General features: G+C 46.5%; 1 protein-coding gene across 3 annotated transcripts in view; it reads left to right on the top strand.

Annotated features, from left to right (window-relative positions):
- Positions 1-14718, top strand: part of PARD3 (par-3 family cell polarity regulator) — a 671910-nt gene that overhangs the window by 95427 nt on the left and 561765 nt on the right. For all 3 annotated transcript variants that reach the window (XM_056857249.1, XM_056857250.1, XM_056857248.1), the window contains exon 2: positions 3890-3991. In XM_056857249.1, the coding sequence (XP_056713227.1) occupies positions 3890-3991 (102 nt within the window). The remainder of the gene's footprint in view (positions 1-3889; positions 3992-14718) is intronic.

Raw genomic sequence — 14718 nt, 5'->3', positions numbered from 1 at the left:
GGTCCTTCTGGTATGTGTTCCGCTACCTGAGCTGGATCCTAGTCCCCTGACTAAATTTTGGAGTTCAGGAATGCTCCACAGCCACATGCTCAAGTATAACTGAAGATGTGAGATCTCATTTGCAAAATCTGTAGATTTTTTGAGGTGCCTAGACTAGCCTGATGTCATCAGATCTCAGAAGCTAAGCAGGGTCGGTCCTTGTTAGTACTTGGATGGGAGACCACCAAGGAATACCAGGATCGCTATGCAGAGGAAGGCAATAGCAAACCACCTCTGTTAGTCTCTTGCCCTGAAAACCCTATTGGGTTGCCATAAGTTGGTTGCAACTTGATGACATGTCATACACACAAGATTCTTCATTATTTATCACAAACTTTGAGTGGGCTAAGTTTCCGTGTTGGTTCCAAGTTCTGCAGTGGTTGTTGATTATTTGGTAATTAAGGGATTGCTAGAAAAATGACCCACTTACAAGCCTTCTTGTTAAAATTCTGGTAAATTCGGTCTTGTGCAACTGTTCTCAGTATATGTTATATATATAGCTTCTTCTAAGATGCTCAGGGTGGCAAACATAGTTATCTCTTGGCCATTTTGTCCTTACAAGAACACCGGGAGGTAGCTAAGGCTGCCAAGGAAATGACTGGCCCCAAGGTGGTCATCCTGCCAGCTTCATGATTGAGTTGGGGAGGGATTTGAGCCTGATTCTCTGTAGCTGTTTCTGACACTCTAAACCAGAGTTCCCCAAACTCTTTGAGTCATGGGGCACTTTTCAGGAGAGAAATTCGTCAAGGAGCACTAATTTTCACTTAGCACCTATATACTATACCAAACTACAGTAGTATTTTTCTTTCCAATCTCTTCATGGAGCACTGGGAGATGTTTTGTGGAGCACCAAGTGCTCCTTGGAGCACCGTTTGGGAACCTCTCCTCTAAACCACTAGTCCACACTGGCTTGGCTCCATCTTACTTTTTTCTTTTTGGTTTTAGTCTCCTTCCAACTGATCCCCCCCCCCCCAAAATGGAATTGATTTAAATAAATACAAATCGTTACCCAAGGTGCAGAACGGCCATGCCATGAACTTGGAGCAAGATAGTTTTGTTTTATAATCTGTTTTCTTTGTCTGAAATCAAAGTGTGTGCTTTTCAACAGTTGTGCTGCCAACAGTGACGTGATTGGGAGGGGAAAATATGCACATAGTACCACCTAGATTGTGTTACATGTGAAGTGCCGTGTTTTTTTTTTTTTTAACATAGCAAAGCCGGGGTGTGGAGGCAGATGGCAATCTTTGGAAAAAGTTAGAAGTAGGGAAATGTGCATCAAATTGGGGCGGGGGGAGAATGGAAGAGGAGAAAATGTAAAATGGAGATTCACAGCAGACTACAGTTGCTGTGACTTGGAGACTCACAGCAAGTTACAGTTTGTTGTGACTTCCGAACCATGAAGTATGGTTGGCGCTCTTTCCTGTCAACCGGGGTTTAAACCCTGCTCAAGTTGGTGCCTTTAAACCAGGGGTGTCGAACTCAATTGCTACAAGGACCAGATATGACATTAAATGCCATTTGGGCAGGCTGGGCCATGCCTCACCAGCCCAGATCGAGAGTGGGGGTGGTGGTGGCTGCCTCAACTGGCGCGTGGCCCAGATAAGAGCTCTCAAGGGGCCAGATATGGCCCTCAGGCCTTATGTTTGACACCCCTCATGCATGCACAGTACTGACACCAGAAGAGAAAAGTAAATCTGGTAAAGTTAAATAGCTTGGATGGCCATGGGAAGGAACTATACTGATTGGAAAGTTTGTAACTAATCCCCCGTGCTCTCAAATAAGAGACAATTTCTTGATCGAAGTACTTGAAGGCTAACTTCCTGAAACCCCAGCTGACCCTTAACAGTTTCATAAGCTCAAAAGCTTACTATAACCAAAACAGTTTCTACCTATCCCTCATGTCAGCGCCGTCCAACAGTGCCATAACGTTGGCTCCAAGTATAACAGGTTTATGATTAACTGCCCGGGAATGTTTTTCGTTGTTGGTTTGCTATAGTCGCAACAATGCCCTTGGCGCTGTACCACTTGCTGTCTCCACGGAGTTGACAATCTGATTCAGCTAGTTAGAGTAAATAAAGCCTGCTTGGAATTAATGAACTGCAAGCCGAAGGAGAGGCTTGGCTCTTGGAAGGACTCCTGAATTCCTCGACACTAGTCACCTCTTTCGTTCTGTAATAGATTACTGTCACCTTCTGTGGCCTGGCTGTTTCAGTAGCCGTTCCTGACCCTCTTTCATTGGCTTGGCGGAGGTAATGTTTCCGACTTTGCCCCATCACTGTTGTGCCTCCGTTTCAGACCTTCCCACTAGGTCCCTGTCGTTCTGTATCAGCTTCAAACGTCCGATCTTTGGCCGCAGTCCACAAGAAGTGTTTATGCATGAGCGTAAGAGAATTGAATGTGCTGCCAGAGTTTTCTTTGTAGTTAGTTACCCGGTCGAGGAGGAAAGCTACTAGTGAAGCTTAATGGAAGCTTGCCTCGCCAACCCGAGGTAACAAGCTCTCTCTGTGTGTACGCCTGTCCCCTCATATGCATGCAAATGGCTTTTTTGGGTCTTAGCGTCTGTTCAGAGTCCTGACCGTGGCTGCTTGGTGCCATCTTCTCGCCCTGGGTTTCAAGCTGAGTATGAAAGACTCCCTTCCCCCATATGATTCTCCTTCCGAAAACTTGAATGGGAACATTTTCCAGTTCAATTTTAAACTAACGTTAGCAGAATTTAAATGTCGGCAAAAGAAGGCAAATACACCATGTACAAGCCTTGGGGTTTACCCATGTTTAATATCCTACATCTGTCCAGTGTGATATAGTGATTAAGAGCGGTGGTTTGGAGCGGTGGACTCTAATCTGGAGAAACGGCTTTGATTCCCCACTCCTCCATATGGGCGGCGGATGCTAATCTGGTGAGCCGGGTTGGTTTTCCCACTCCTACACATAAGGCCAGCTGGGTGACCTTGGGCTAGTCTCAGTGCTCTCAGCCTCATCTACCTCACAGGGTGTCTCTGGTGGGGAGGGGAAGGGAAGGTGATTGTAAGCCGGTTTGATTCTCCTTTAAGCAGTAGAGAAAGTTGGCATATAAAAACCAACTCTTCTTCCATTTGCCCATCTATCTTGATTAATTTGCAGCACATCAGCCCTGAGAACTGTAGATAAACAATACAATATTTATATATGTGGGGTGGAAATTTTTCCACAGGAAAATATAGCTTTGGGGGGGATTCTTTTGGGGAAAAATCCCCCCACATCACTGCTGATGCCTTTTCCAGCTTTGGCTGCTGAAGATGAAGCCCTCGGTGGGACTTCTGGTGGAGCAGTCCCTTTGAGGCTGCTATTAGAAGCCAAAAGAGAGGTATTTCCTTCTCTTAGGCTTTCTCATAAACTTTTAAGCATTTATTGTGCTGCCCCATTCTTAATGCACCATTTAGATGGTGGAGTTGTTTTGTTTTAGAGGTTTGTAAGCCACTCTGAACACAGTATATGGTAAAGCATGGTATAAACATTTTCAGTAAAAGAATAAAATAGTATCTTTCAGGAGAAGGGCTCACAGCACATGCATGGATAATCCCCCAGAGTCAATCGTTCACATCACTAGTTAAAAGTTCTTGAGTCTCAGGGCTAGGAAAGACTTCTCCCTGAGACCTTGGTGAATCTGCTGTCAGAGAAAATGGATGCTAAGACCCAAACCAAAGTGGTAATTGGTGCTAGGGAAAACAAAATACAGGACAGCTTCATACTTCAGTTGTTGCTGGCAAGGAGATTTAAAAGGGGACAGATGTTTCAAACAGGACATAATTGCTGGGGAGTTTTCAACCCTTGCTTTGTGATATCTAATGGTTCTTTTTGTGTATTTGTTCAGGACCCAAGCTACTGGATTCAGGTGCATCGTCTGGAACATGGTGATGGGGGAATCCTTGACCGTGATGATATTCTCTGTGACGTAGCTGATGATAAAGACAGAGTGAGTATAGAAATGTGGATCCTTGCACTGCCCATATTTCTGGCGGGAAAGGAATTTTAAGAGGAAATATGTGATTGTTGGGAAAAACTGGAGCAAATAATTAGAGGGTGGAGAAGAATACAGTTTTTCAGATTAGAAGGTGAACTCTACCCATTTTTCCACATGCGAAAGGAGCCCCGACCCACCATAAATATTTGGGTGAGGACAGAAAGCGTGTTGGATGGGTGTGGTAGTGAGGATGTTAATTGGGCAAGATCAAGTGGAATAGCCTCTTGGCTCCAGCCCCATTTTTTATGACATTATATAGTCAATAGCAAATCCAAGTTGGGAGGAGTATGAGTAAATTTAAAAGTCAGGGTTTTTGTTTGTTTCTTCTTTTTCAAGGTGAAAATGATGGAAGATGGGGAGTCACTAGAACAATACACTCAGTTTGTCAATAGGACAACTGTAAAGACTGGAGCTGGGTGTTTGATTTGGCCTAGCTTCCAAAAGAAGATGATATAGGGGCTTATCTCTGTGATGATGGCCTTGGAGAATGCTTTATCTTACCATGAAATGATGAATGCTTGTTAAATGTAATGCAAAACTTGTACAGATTCTCTTAGTGGATATTTTTTGGGCATCTGGAATTTTTTTTTGCAGAAGTGACCTGTGACTCGCAAAAGCTCATGCTGGAAAGTTTGTGTCATGCAATGTTTTTATATTTTATTCTGGCATATTACCTTTTCTTTTAGTTTGAATTTCTTGTCTCTTTTCTGTCTGCATCTTGAATATGATACTGGTAGATGACTGGATTCATTTATGTTCTGCATTCTAGCATCTTTTGTGCATCTCACTTCTTGACAGGTAGAGAAGCACTTGACTATAAAAATAATTGCTCTTTGATTTTTTAAAAAAAGTTTGGATACTTGAACTACACCACAAATTCTGTGAAATGCCAAATTTGGCATAATTAAAGCTTGTGCAATGGACATCTTAAAAAACCCCTAAAACCTATAGAGTAGGACAGTGGTCGGCAAACAGCGGCTCCCGAGCCGCATGCGGCTCTTTGGCCCCTTGAGTGCGGCTCTGGAAACGTTTCTGAGGAGGAGGAAGAGGCGCGCACTCCCCCCGCAAAATCGACCACGAAACCTCTCCTCACCGCCCCATTTCGGGTTTATTCCCCCCCCCACAAGAGGGGCGATGTGTGAGGTAAAGCGTTGCCCCCTCCTCCTCCTCTCCCCCTTTCCCTCCCCTCACAGTGCGGCCGGGTTTTGAATGCGGCGCTCGAGGGCTGGCGGCGCCAAGGCGAGCGGTGGCAGCCAATCGGCGGATGGGATTTTTCGCGCTTGTTTTGGCTGGCGGAGGAGGCCGAGGCGCTGAGGAGGGGCGGACGGGCGGACGGCAGGCCAGCCGGGGAGGGAAGGAAAGAAGGAGCCCAGGCGGCGAGGAGGAGGAGGTCGGCCCCCGGGGGGGAAGCAATGTTTGATTCAAAACTCTGCATGGGGGGTTATTGGCCATTTATGAATGGGAGGTTTTGCCTTGGATTTGCCACTCAGATGCACATTTTCCGCATTCAGATTCTCAAAACTCTGTATGGGGGGTGTCGCGCGCTCTCAGGTACGGCTGCACCTTCCAGAGGAGCTTCTCCTGTCAGGGCCCCGCCTGTCCTGGCCAACCCCCCTCTCCTCGCCTGCTCTCTCCCTCGTCCGCCAGCTGTTTCCCGATGGTTGCTGGGGCTGGAGCCGCGCTGAACCGCCTTCCGCTCTGGCTCCTCCCGCTCCCCCCTCCACCAGCTAGCTGATAGGCGGGCTGTTTGGCCTCTCCCCGGGGACCCAGCTGGCTGGCCAGCCTAGGGGCCGGGGAACGTCACGGCCACTGCGGCGCCCCGTCGGCCGGGCGTGGTCCGCTCGGGCCAGTTCTCCTGCTCGCCAGCTGACGAGCGGGCCTGTCGGTGGTTGAGGGGGCTTCTGGCCCGCCCCCCGGACGCTGGGAGGAGGCTCTAGCCGACTGCCGTTCGCCGCCTCTCCCGACTGCTCTCCTGGAGAGTGGAGGCTTGAGGGCTTTTCCCTCTTCCCCTGGGGGTTGGCACTGGGGTCGGGGTTGGTACTGACGGCCCGGGGAGCCCAGGCGAGAGGGCGATCCGGGACGGGGTTATTGGCCATTTATGAATGGGAGGTTTTGCCTTGGATTTGCCACTCAGATGCACATTTTCCCCATCCAGATTCTCAAAACTCAACAATAAGCCCCCCTGCAGAGTTTTGAGAATGCAGATGGGGAAAATGTACACCTAGAGAGCGGCAAATCCAAGGCAAAATCTCCCGTGCATGAATGGTTGTTAAAAGGCGATGAGGAAAGGGGGGGATGAATTATCCAAGTCAGCGTGTGTATTATTAAGTTTATTAAGTTAATAAACTGTACCTACCTATATAGTTTAAGAAATTTGGCTCGCAAAAGAAATCTCAATCATTGTACTGTTGATATTTGGCTCTGTTGACTAATGAGTTTACCGACCACTGGAGTAGGAGATGGAAGGGGGAACCAAAATGTCCAAAGATCTTTAAAAATGAAAAACCACAGTAGATTTCCCATGCTATTATGAAGGTAGGAATGAGGCTAAGCAGCAATTAAACATGTGAGAATTTAGATCTTTAGAAATGTAATGGGGTTGTAGAACATGCTGCCTCATATCTTTTCTCCTTTAATAAAAAGCAGAGTGTGGCCCTGGATAGCAACTGGTTTTACTGGACAGCTGTTCTGGAGAAGGGCCAGTAGTTTTAGTGGCAGAGCACATGCTTTGCATACTCAAAATTCTGGGTTCATTCCTTCATATATCCTGTTAAAAGACACCTGGACATGTTGCCTGGAGACCTTGGAGCAGGAATACTGGCTGCAAGGGTTATGAGTTGCACATGTGTCTCTCACATGCTACCTCTAGCTCGTCTTCTCCTGTTTGGTTTTGAAGGCTTGCACTGTTTCTCTGACAGCACTCTGAAAACATGGGTGTTCCAGCAGTGAGCTAGAGTGAAAACCATAGAAAAGACCCCTTGGAGGACTGAAAGGCACCAGAAGGAGGAGGTTAAAGAGAAAACAACTGGGAGAAAAGAGGGAAGATGGGAGGGTGAACAGACATTATTGTATGTGTATGTTTGGTCGTGGTACTGTTTGGATGACATGGATTGTGGCTCACCATGAACTGAGAAATGAGTATCTCTGCATTAGGAGTGACCTGCTGGTCAGAGCGGACAACACTGAACTAGATAGACCAAAAGCATGAGAAGAAATCAAGCAGTCAACCTCCGACTTGCTTAGTCACCAAAGTGGACTGACCTACCCATATCTTTTGCCTCAGAGATAGCAATTGGGGAAGGGAGCAAGCAGATAATCTCCAGGGCAATTTTGGCAGTCAGATCTCGGGTAGCTGATCCTTTGGACGATGGAATAAATCTGTTACATGGTGATTCCAAAAAGTATTGTATTGTAATATGCCAAAAACCTGTGTTGACAAGAAGATTGTGAATGTCTTTGGGGTTTGAACACATGAAGCTGCCTTATACTGAATCAGACCCTTGGTCCATCAAAGTCAGTATTGTCTACTCAGACTGGCAGCGGATCTCCAGGATCTCAGGCAGGGGTCTTTCATATCACTACCTGCCTAGTCCCTTTAACTGGAGATGCCAGGGATTGGCCCTGGGACCTTCTGCATGCAAAGCAGAGGCTCTACCACTGAGCCATGGCCCTTCCCCTTCATTGTTTCTTATAGTGAAACAAAGTGTGGGCCGGTTTTATGTCAGTGAGTTATGGCTCGAAACTCTGGACTGTCACTTAAATAAGTGGTGCATTAACCAAGGGTGAATGTCTGCAACAGTGACTCCATATAACCTTTCAGTCATCTGTCTTTTGACTTCCAAGTTTTGTTTCCTTTCTTGTTACGGCAGAGTTGCTTTATTATTTTTCCGCCAGGTATTCGTTGTGATGTTTTCCCTGTGAAAGCTCTATTGTTTAAGAGTCCTGAGTTGTTGGTTTGTTCAAAGCCTATTGCAAACATCAAATATGATTGTATTACGGGTTGGCATTGAGCCGGTCATGCCAACCCCTATTCTTATAGCTTCCAAGTGATTCTGTATGTGGTGTTTACCTGCTGCGTACCTTTTTACACCCTCTTGGACCAGAGATGGCTTTTGTGATATTGGGCCTTTCATTTCCCTTGTCATGAATAGTTTTAATTGTTCATTGTTAAAGTTTCTCTATGTATACTTCAGTTGACTTGGTGTTGTGTACTGTGGCCTGGCTCTTTGTCATGGATGCTACATCAGTATGTGATTTTTATTTTATGGGAAGTCTGCGGAAAGGCCATTTGGGGAGGGGCTGTGGCTCAGTGGTAGATTAATCTCCAGTTAAAGGGACTAGGTAGGTGATGTGAAAGAGCCCTGCCTGAGACCCTGGAGAGCCGCTGTCGGTCTGAATAGACAATACGGTCTTTGATGGACCAAGGGTCGGATTCAGTATAAGGCAGCTTCATGTATTAAGTGCACACAAAACTCGCTAGCCATGATTGACAGTTTCCCATGTGCAACAGTTTCTCATTTTCTTCCAGGAGGGATATTTTTCTGTTTGTGATCTGAGGGACTTCCAATGTTAGATTACTGTCTTCCCACAAGACAGTAATGCACTTCTTTGTAAAAGTCAGGAGCAGAGCTGATAATTGGTACAAATACATATGAAGGCTACAGAGATAAAATAATTAGTGCTGAAATGATATTTTTAATACTTTGAAACATTTGCTTTATTAAACAAAATTCACATCCCTGAATCCAATGTTTTCAGTGTAATGAAGTTTAATTCAGGATTGAACTATGCCTCTGATTACTTCAGTTTGTATCCAAGAAATATGATTCCTTTTGTTGCAAAAATTTATGCTTTCTGTTTTCTGGTTTTATTTTCTCCTACCTCTCAGATGGAAAAAACTAAGATGTGTATGCTAAGGAAGCAGTTTGCCATGCTGTCTTTTCTCTAGTATTGTGTATATATTTGTAATTATGCTTGCAAATAACAAAGGCATTTATACTTCTACATTCTGTAAATATGGCAAATAGTCCAGTTTTATCTGCAGAGTTATAAATGATGCATGTGTTTTGCATTAAAACTGTAAAATAAATTTAGGGTTTGATGAAGTAATTAGTTTATGGAACCATGGGGTGGTACATAAAAATATGCTTTGATGAAAAGCAGGGTACTCTTGTCTGAAAGAATAACATTCTTGAAGGGAGCACAAAGTAAAATGACTTACAGAAAATCCCCATGTGTTTTGGATTGGAATTAAAAAAAAAATAGTGCAAACACTGTAGTCTTGTAAGGTGCCCAGTGTTGCAGAAGAAGTAACTGACCAGAGGCTGCTTTTGGCAGTTATGGGGCCAGCATGTAATAAGAAATGACAGGCTTTTATTTCAGAGGAGGAGATTGTCACCAGCCAGACTCAGCAATTATCTGGTCTTTATTTTACAGTGACACAGTTTGTCTGGCATGGGGTGCGGGATGGGAAAGTTGTGTAACCTTTGCTCTGCTGAATTTTCATATTACGTTTGCACTATTTGCTTCCGTGTCTCGTACCTTATACTGGCACAGATTAGGATCTGATAGATCCAAGTTCCAATTTGCACTCTGCTGTGTAGCTTATACCACTGACTAAGTGCTGTGGGTTTTTTTTTTTTGGGGGGGGGAAATATTTGAATTGGAAAGTTTGTCATCCGCTGACTTTCTACCTTCTAAAGAGGTGAAGAGAGACGGTGCCCTTCTCTGCTGGCACGCAGCCAGCTCAAAGCACCATAGCTAGGGTTGTCAACTTCCAGGCAGTGGCTGGAAATTTTCGCTATTACAACTGATCTCCAGGCGTCAGAGATCAGGTCACCTGGAGAAAATGGCCGCATTGGAAGTCAGACTCGATGGTATTATACCCCCTTGAAGCCCCTCCCCAAACCCCGCCCTGCTCAGACTCCACCCTCAAAATCTCCAGGTATTTCCCAATCCAGAGCTGGCAACCCTAACCAAAGCTAATACTGCTTGGGGGGGGGGTCACCCTTAGCCCACCTTACAATGCTCAGGGTGCACCCCTTTGAATAACTTTCTCCCCTGGTTGCCATTCCATGCCGCCTTCCTGGCCCAGAGGGCTCTTTTTATCCTTGCTCCACACCTCTGTGTGACCTGGAAAAAAACATGTTTCTGGAGATGTGGGTCAACCCCCCTTCCCAAGCCCAGTAAAGGATTTCAGTCTTAAAAATTTTTTGCATCAAAAGTGACTATGGGTGGTTTAATGTTAATACTGAATAAACGTGGTAGCTTTGTGTTTGTCATTCTCACAATTCCCCTCATGGTGTGATATTTTGCTCTCTAAGTTATGTGACTGTTTCCAGGTCACAGAGATGCGTCAGCATATCCTGAGGAGGGGCAGTTGTGAGGGACCAGGGCTTCTGGCAGGACCCCCTGTCACGGACCCCACCCCACCTGTTCCCCTCCCCTGCCAGATGTCCATGTGCCTTTCCCTGATCACTGCGTGGTGCAGTGGTTAGGAGCGGTGGACTGTAATCTGGAGGATTTGGTTTGATTCCCCACTCCTCCACATGAGCGGCAGACTCTAATCTGGAGAACTGGGTTGGTTTCCTCACTCCTCCACATGAAGCCAGCTGGGTTGACCTTGGGCCTGTCACAATTCTCTCCAAACTCTCTTAGGACCACCTACCTCTCAAAGTGCTTATTGTGGGGAAGGGAAGGTGGTTGTCAGCCGGTTTGAGACTCCTTAAAAGGTTGAGAAAAGTGGGGCATAAAAACCAACTCTTCTCCTCCTCCTCCTCCTCCACCACCACCCATGCTCCCTGCTCCTGAGCATTGACGGGGAGGTCCATGCAGGTGTGGCACACTGGCAGCTCTCCTTGAAGGCCACCACAGCTATAGGCAGCAGCCAGTGCTGTTGGGGGAAGCACACAAATTTGGTACAGGTGATTGTGATCACAGGTATGGCAAGGAAGGAGTTAGGTGAGAACACACAGAGTTAGGTGAGAACACATACAGTTAGGTGAGAACACACACAGGTGGATAAGTGGAAAGGGAGGCATGGGGCGGGGCTGGTGGTGGGCAGAAGGGCTTCCTTAGGCATTGCCTGTCTGCCCAGGGCCTCCCAGATTTTGGAACTGGCACCGACTTCCTTTTTTTAAAAAAGCGACTCAGCTGTTTGTTTCTTTGTGTTTATAGGTTGCTGGTATTAAGAGTTTTTGCAGGTGTTTGCTCTTGAGCAAAGAAACCTGGATTCCTTCACTCAGCTTCTCATGCCATAGCCTTCCGTCAGCGTTTCCCTTCCTCTCACATGACTCTCCATCTCTTATTGATGCCCTCTGTAACACAGAGATGCAAACCGAGGCAATAAGGTGCAGTCTAGTGTCTCTGTCTAGGCCAGATTGCTGTTCGCGTACATCAGTGCAGCTGCCCTCCATCAGCGAGGGGGTTTGTGGTGAGTTTGGCTCAGCTTTTGCAGAACAGATTTTTTTTGGGCGTGGTGGTGGTGGTAGAAACAAGGGTTATTTTCTTCTTGATGACTAGGTGAATGCGTTCTGAAAGGCCCAGTAAGGAAATGTGAGGGGAAAATTTTTGGTTTTGGTACCTTGTTTTACAATTTAGGTTGGGGGGGAGGGGGACATGAGAAGTCCGTTGAGCAGATCAACGCTGGACTGGAGTTCATAAAACATTCATAGCGCAGGGCAACGTTAAGTGATCAAATTGCTGCTGAAAATTTCCAGCGAGATAACAAAGTGCTTTATGCGCAAACCCCCATTTTAAAGCCCTGCCAGGACTCTTTATCCCTTTAATTAATGTCTGGGCGTTCTTTGCCTGGCTGTAGAAAATGTAGGGTTTAAGCAGCCAGATCTCCTAGGGGGGGAATTTAGAGAGGAGCTGTAAAGCAGCTGGAGATGAGGTTGGAGTATCCAGCATATCTGTGGCCTATTTTTTTTAAAATTTCCCTTGACTCTCTTGGGCTTCTTATTTGCACAGAGGCCTGCTGAACTCAATCAGTGGCAAAGCGATTGAGGTGGGAACGGCACAGTTGACCCCTTTCTGTGAAGCCTCTATTAAGAATCTGATCCACGATGCCGCATGTGGTGTGTGCAATTTATTTGGAAAGCTTCCCATTGTAAGCCTGATGGTTTTTTAAAGGACAGCTGTGCCAGATGTGTTATAACCAGAGCAGCCGCTGTATTTGTGCCCGGCCTCTCTCTTGCAGAGGGGTTATTGGTTGAATGCATATTGCTACAGCAGTCCTGCCCGAGTCAGATATAGGCTCCTTCTTGCAGCTTCACACGCATACAGCACATTCCTGACCTTCAAAGGTGAAAGCCCTTAGGCATTTCGGCCCCCCGTGCCGGCGCCCAGACTACTTACGCCGGCGTTAGTGGCCCCAGTGCCGGTGCGGAGGCCCGGGCGCCGTTGTGCAGTCACTGCTGCGGCAGTGCCGCCCCGGAATGCCGGCGGGGCCTTCCACCGGCGTCCCATTGGTGTAAAGGCCCACACTGGTGTTCGGGGGGTGGGCATTCCCAGGGCGTTCCAGGGGGAGGAGCTGCCATTAGGCAGCCTCCTGTCCCCTTTCAGTCCCGGATGCTGGCGCCGAGAATGGCGTTGCTGCGCCTGCTTTTTTGCAGGCACAGCCTCATATCCTCTATGGGGCTTTTTGCCCCATATTACACGAAAAAAGCCGGTTAAAGGTTTTTTCGTGCTTTTGGCTTGTGGGGATCTTCTTAGGAGGCGCCACAGTGGCACCTCCCTCCCCGCCGTCCCTGAACGCCGAAAGCTCAAGAATGGGCAGATACTGTCCACTTGCAAAAGAAAGACTCTCTGCATGTTTTACGGCACACATCTTCATTATTCTGCCTGTTTCTTGCATAGGGTAAGGGCTGACCACAGTGAGCTGAAGCCAGTGAGCCCAGAATAGTAAATGTTCTGCTAGAAACCCACCTGGAGAATTGTTTCATTTATTTAGAAAGGTTTATGTTTATTTAGAAAGGTTTTATACCCACATATGAAGGATAAAATACAAAGATTTTTTTAAAAATCCTGAAAATCCTGAGGTTGTGGCATATGACTTGATTGAGGCTATCAATTGAATTTATCTCTGGAAGTGGCTCTGCGCTTTACATAGCAATTGTGTTTGTTTGTGGTAGATATTCTGGTGTATCCCATTATCCCATTATTATTAAAATATCAATCAGAGTGACTGTAATACATAATTAAGAAATTTACAAGGCGGACAACTAGCTGGAGCACTAAATTTATGCAAAGGGGGCAAGAATAAGAGGAAGAGTTGGCTTTTATATGCTGACTTTCTCTACCTTTTAAGGAGTATCAAACCTCCTTCCCTTCCACTCCCCACAATAGGCACCTTGTGAGGTAGGTGGGGCTGAGAGAGTTTGGAAAGTACTGTGACTAGCCCAAGGTCACCCATGTGGCTTCATGTGTAGGAGTGGGGGAAACCAACCCGGTTCTCCAGATTAGAGTCAACTTCTCCTAATCACCACTGTTAACCATGACACCACACTGGCTCTCTAAAGTGGTAGATTTTATTCATTTATTTTATTAATTTATTCGCCACCTTTCTCCCCAGTGGGGACTCAAAGTAGCCTACATCATTCTTCTCTCCTCCATTTTATCCTCACAACAACCGTGCAAAGTAGGCTAGGCTGAGAGTCTGTGACTGGCCCAAGGCCACCCAACAAACCTCTGTGGCATGAGTAGGGATTAGAACCTGAGTCTTCCAGGTTCTATTCCAACACTCTTTGCTGGTATGCCACACAGCTCTCAGATGCATGTTCCTTCCTGGAAGAATATGCAGGGAAGGATGAAGACTTGGGAGAGCTTGTTGTTTTGGGTCTCCTTGCTCAACTGTGAATCCGTGGACTCCAGCTGAGAGGAATTCCTCCTTTAGATCAGCCTTAGTAGGTTTTCTGAGTTGATGCTTTATATATGTAACCTTGGGCTCTCTATCTTCCCCTAGGGCAGAACTTAGTATAAGTTGCTTTGAGCTGATTCTGGAGAGGTGGCAGAAACACATCCTGCATAAGTAAATTTCCCTGCTCACTCATCTGGCCGAGGATGGGATGGTTAACAGAGGCTTAACTAATATATAACAGTACTTACCTCCCAGAAAAACCAGCTTAAAGTCTCAAGTCAGAAGTCCAAATAGAAAGGCAGCCAGAAAGGGCTGGTGATCGGGCAGCTTAACTGAATCACATGAATGGCTTGGCAGAGACTCTCGGTTGCCTGTATACTGGTTAAAAAGGTAAAGGTTCCCTGTGCAAGCACTGGGTCATTCCTGACCCATGGGGTGACGTCACATCCCGACGTTTACTAGGCAGAGTCTTTGTTTACAGGGTGGTTTGCCAGTGCCTTCCCCAGTCGTCTTCCCTTTACCCCCAGCAAGCTGGGTACTCATTTTACCCACCTCAGAAGGATGGAATGCTGAGTCAACCTTGAGCCGGCTACCTGAAACCAACTTCCTTTGGGATCGAACTCAGGTTGCGAGCAGAGCTCTGACTGCAGTACTGCAGCTTAACACTCTGCGCCACGGGGCTCCTTCACATATATTGGTTAGCCACAGAGAATACCAGTGGGGTCTTGGCCACTCCAAGGAAGTGAGGCAGACTTTAGCTCCTGTAGCAGTCCTGGTTTGCCACACAGGTCTGCTCCTGGATTGTACAGAATTAGCAGTC

The sequence above is a fragment of the Euleptes europaea genome, chromosome 11 (genome assembly GCF_029931775.1).
Source record: "Euleptes europaea isolate rEulEur1 chromosome 11, rEulEur1.hap1, whole genome shotgun sequence".
Classification (NCBI taxonomy): Eukaryota; Metazoa; Chordata; class Lepidosauria; order Squamata; family Sphaerodactylidae; genus Euleptes; species Euleptes europaea.
The sequence above is the reverse complement of the archived record's forward strand: the minus strand, read 5'-3'. Positions and strand labels throughout refer to the sequence as shown.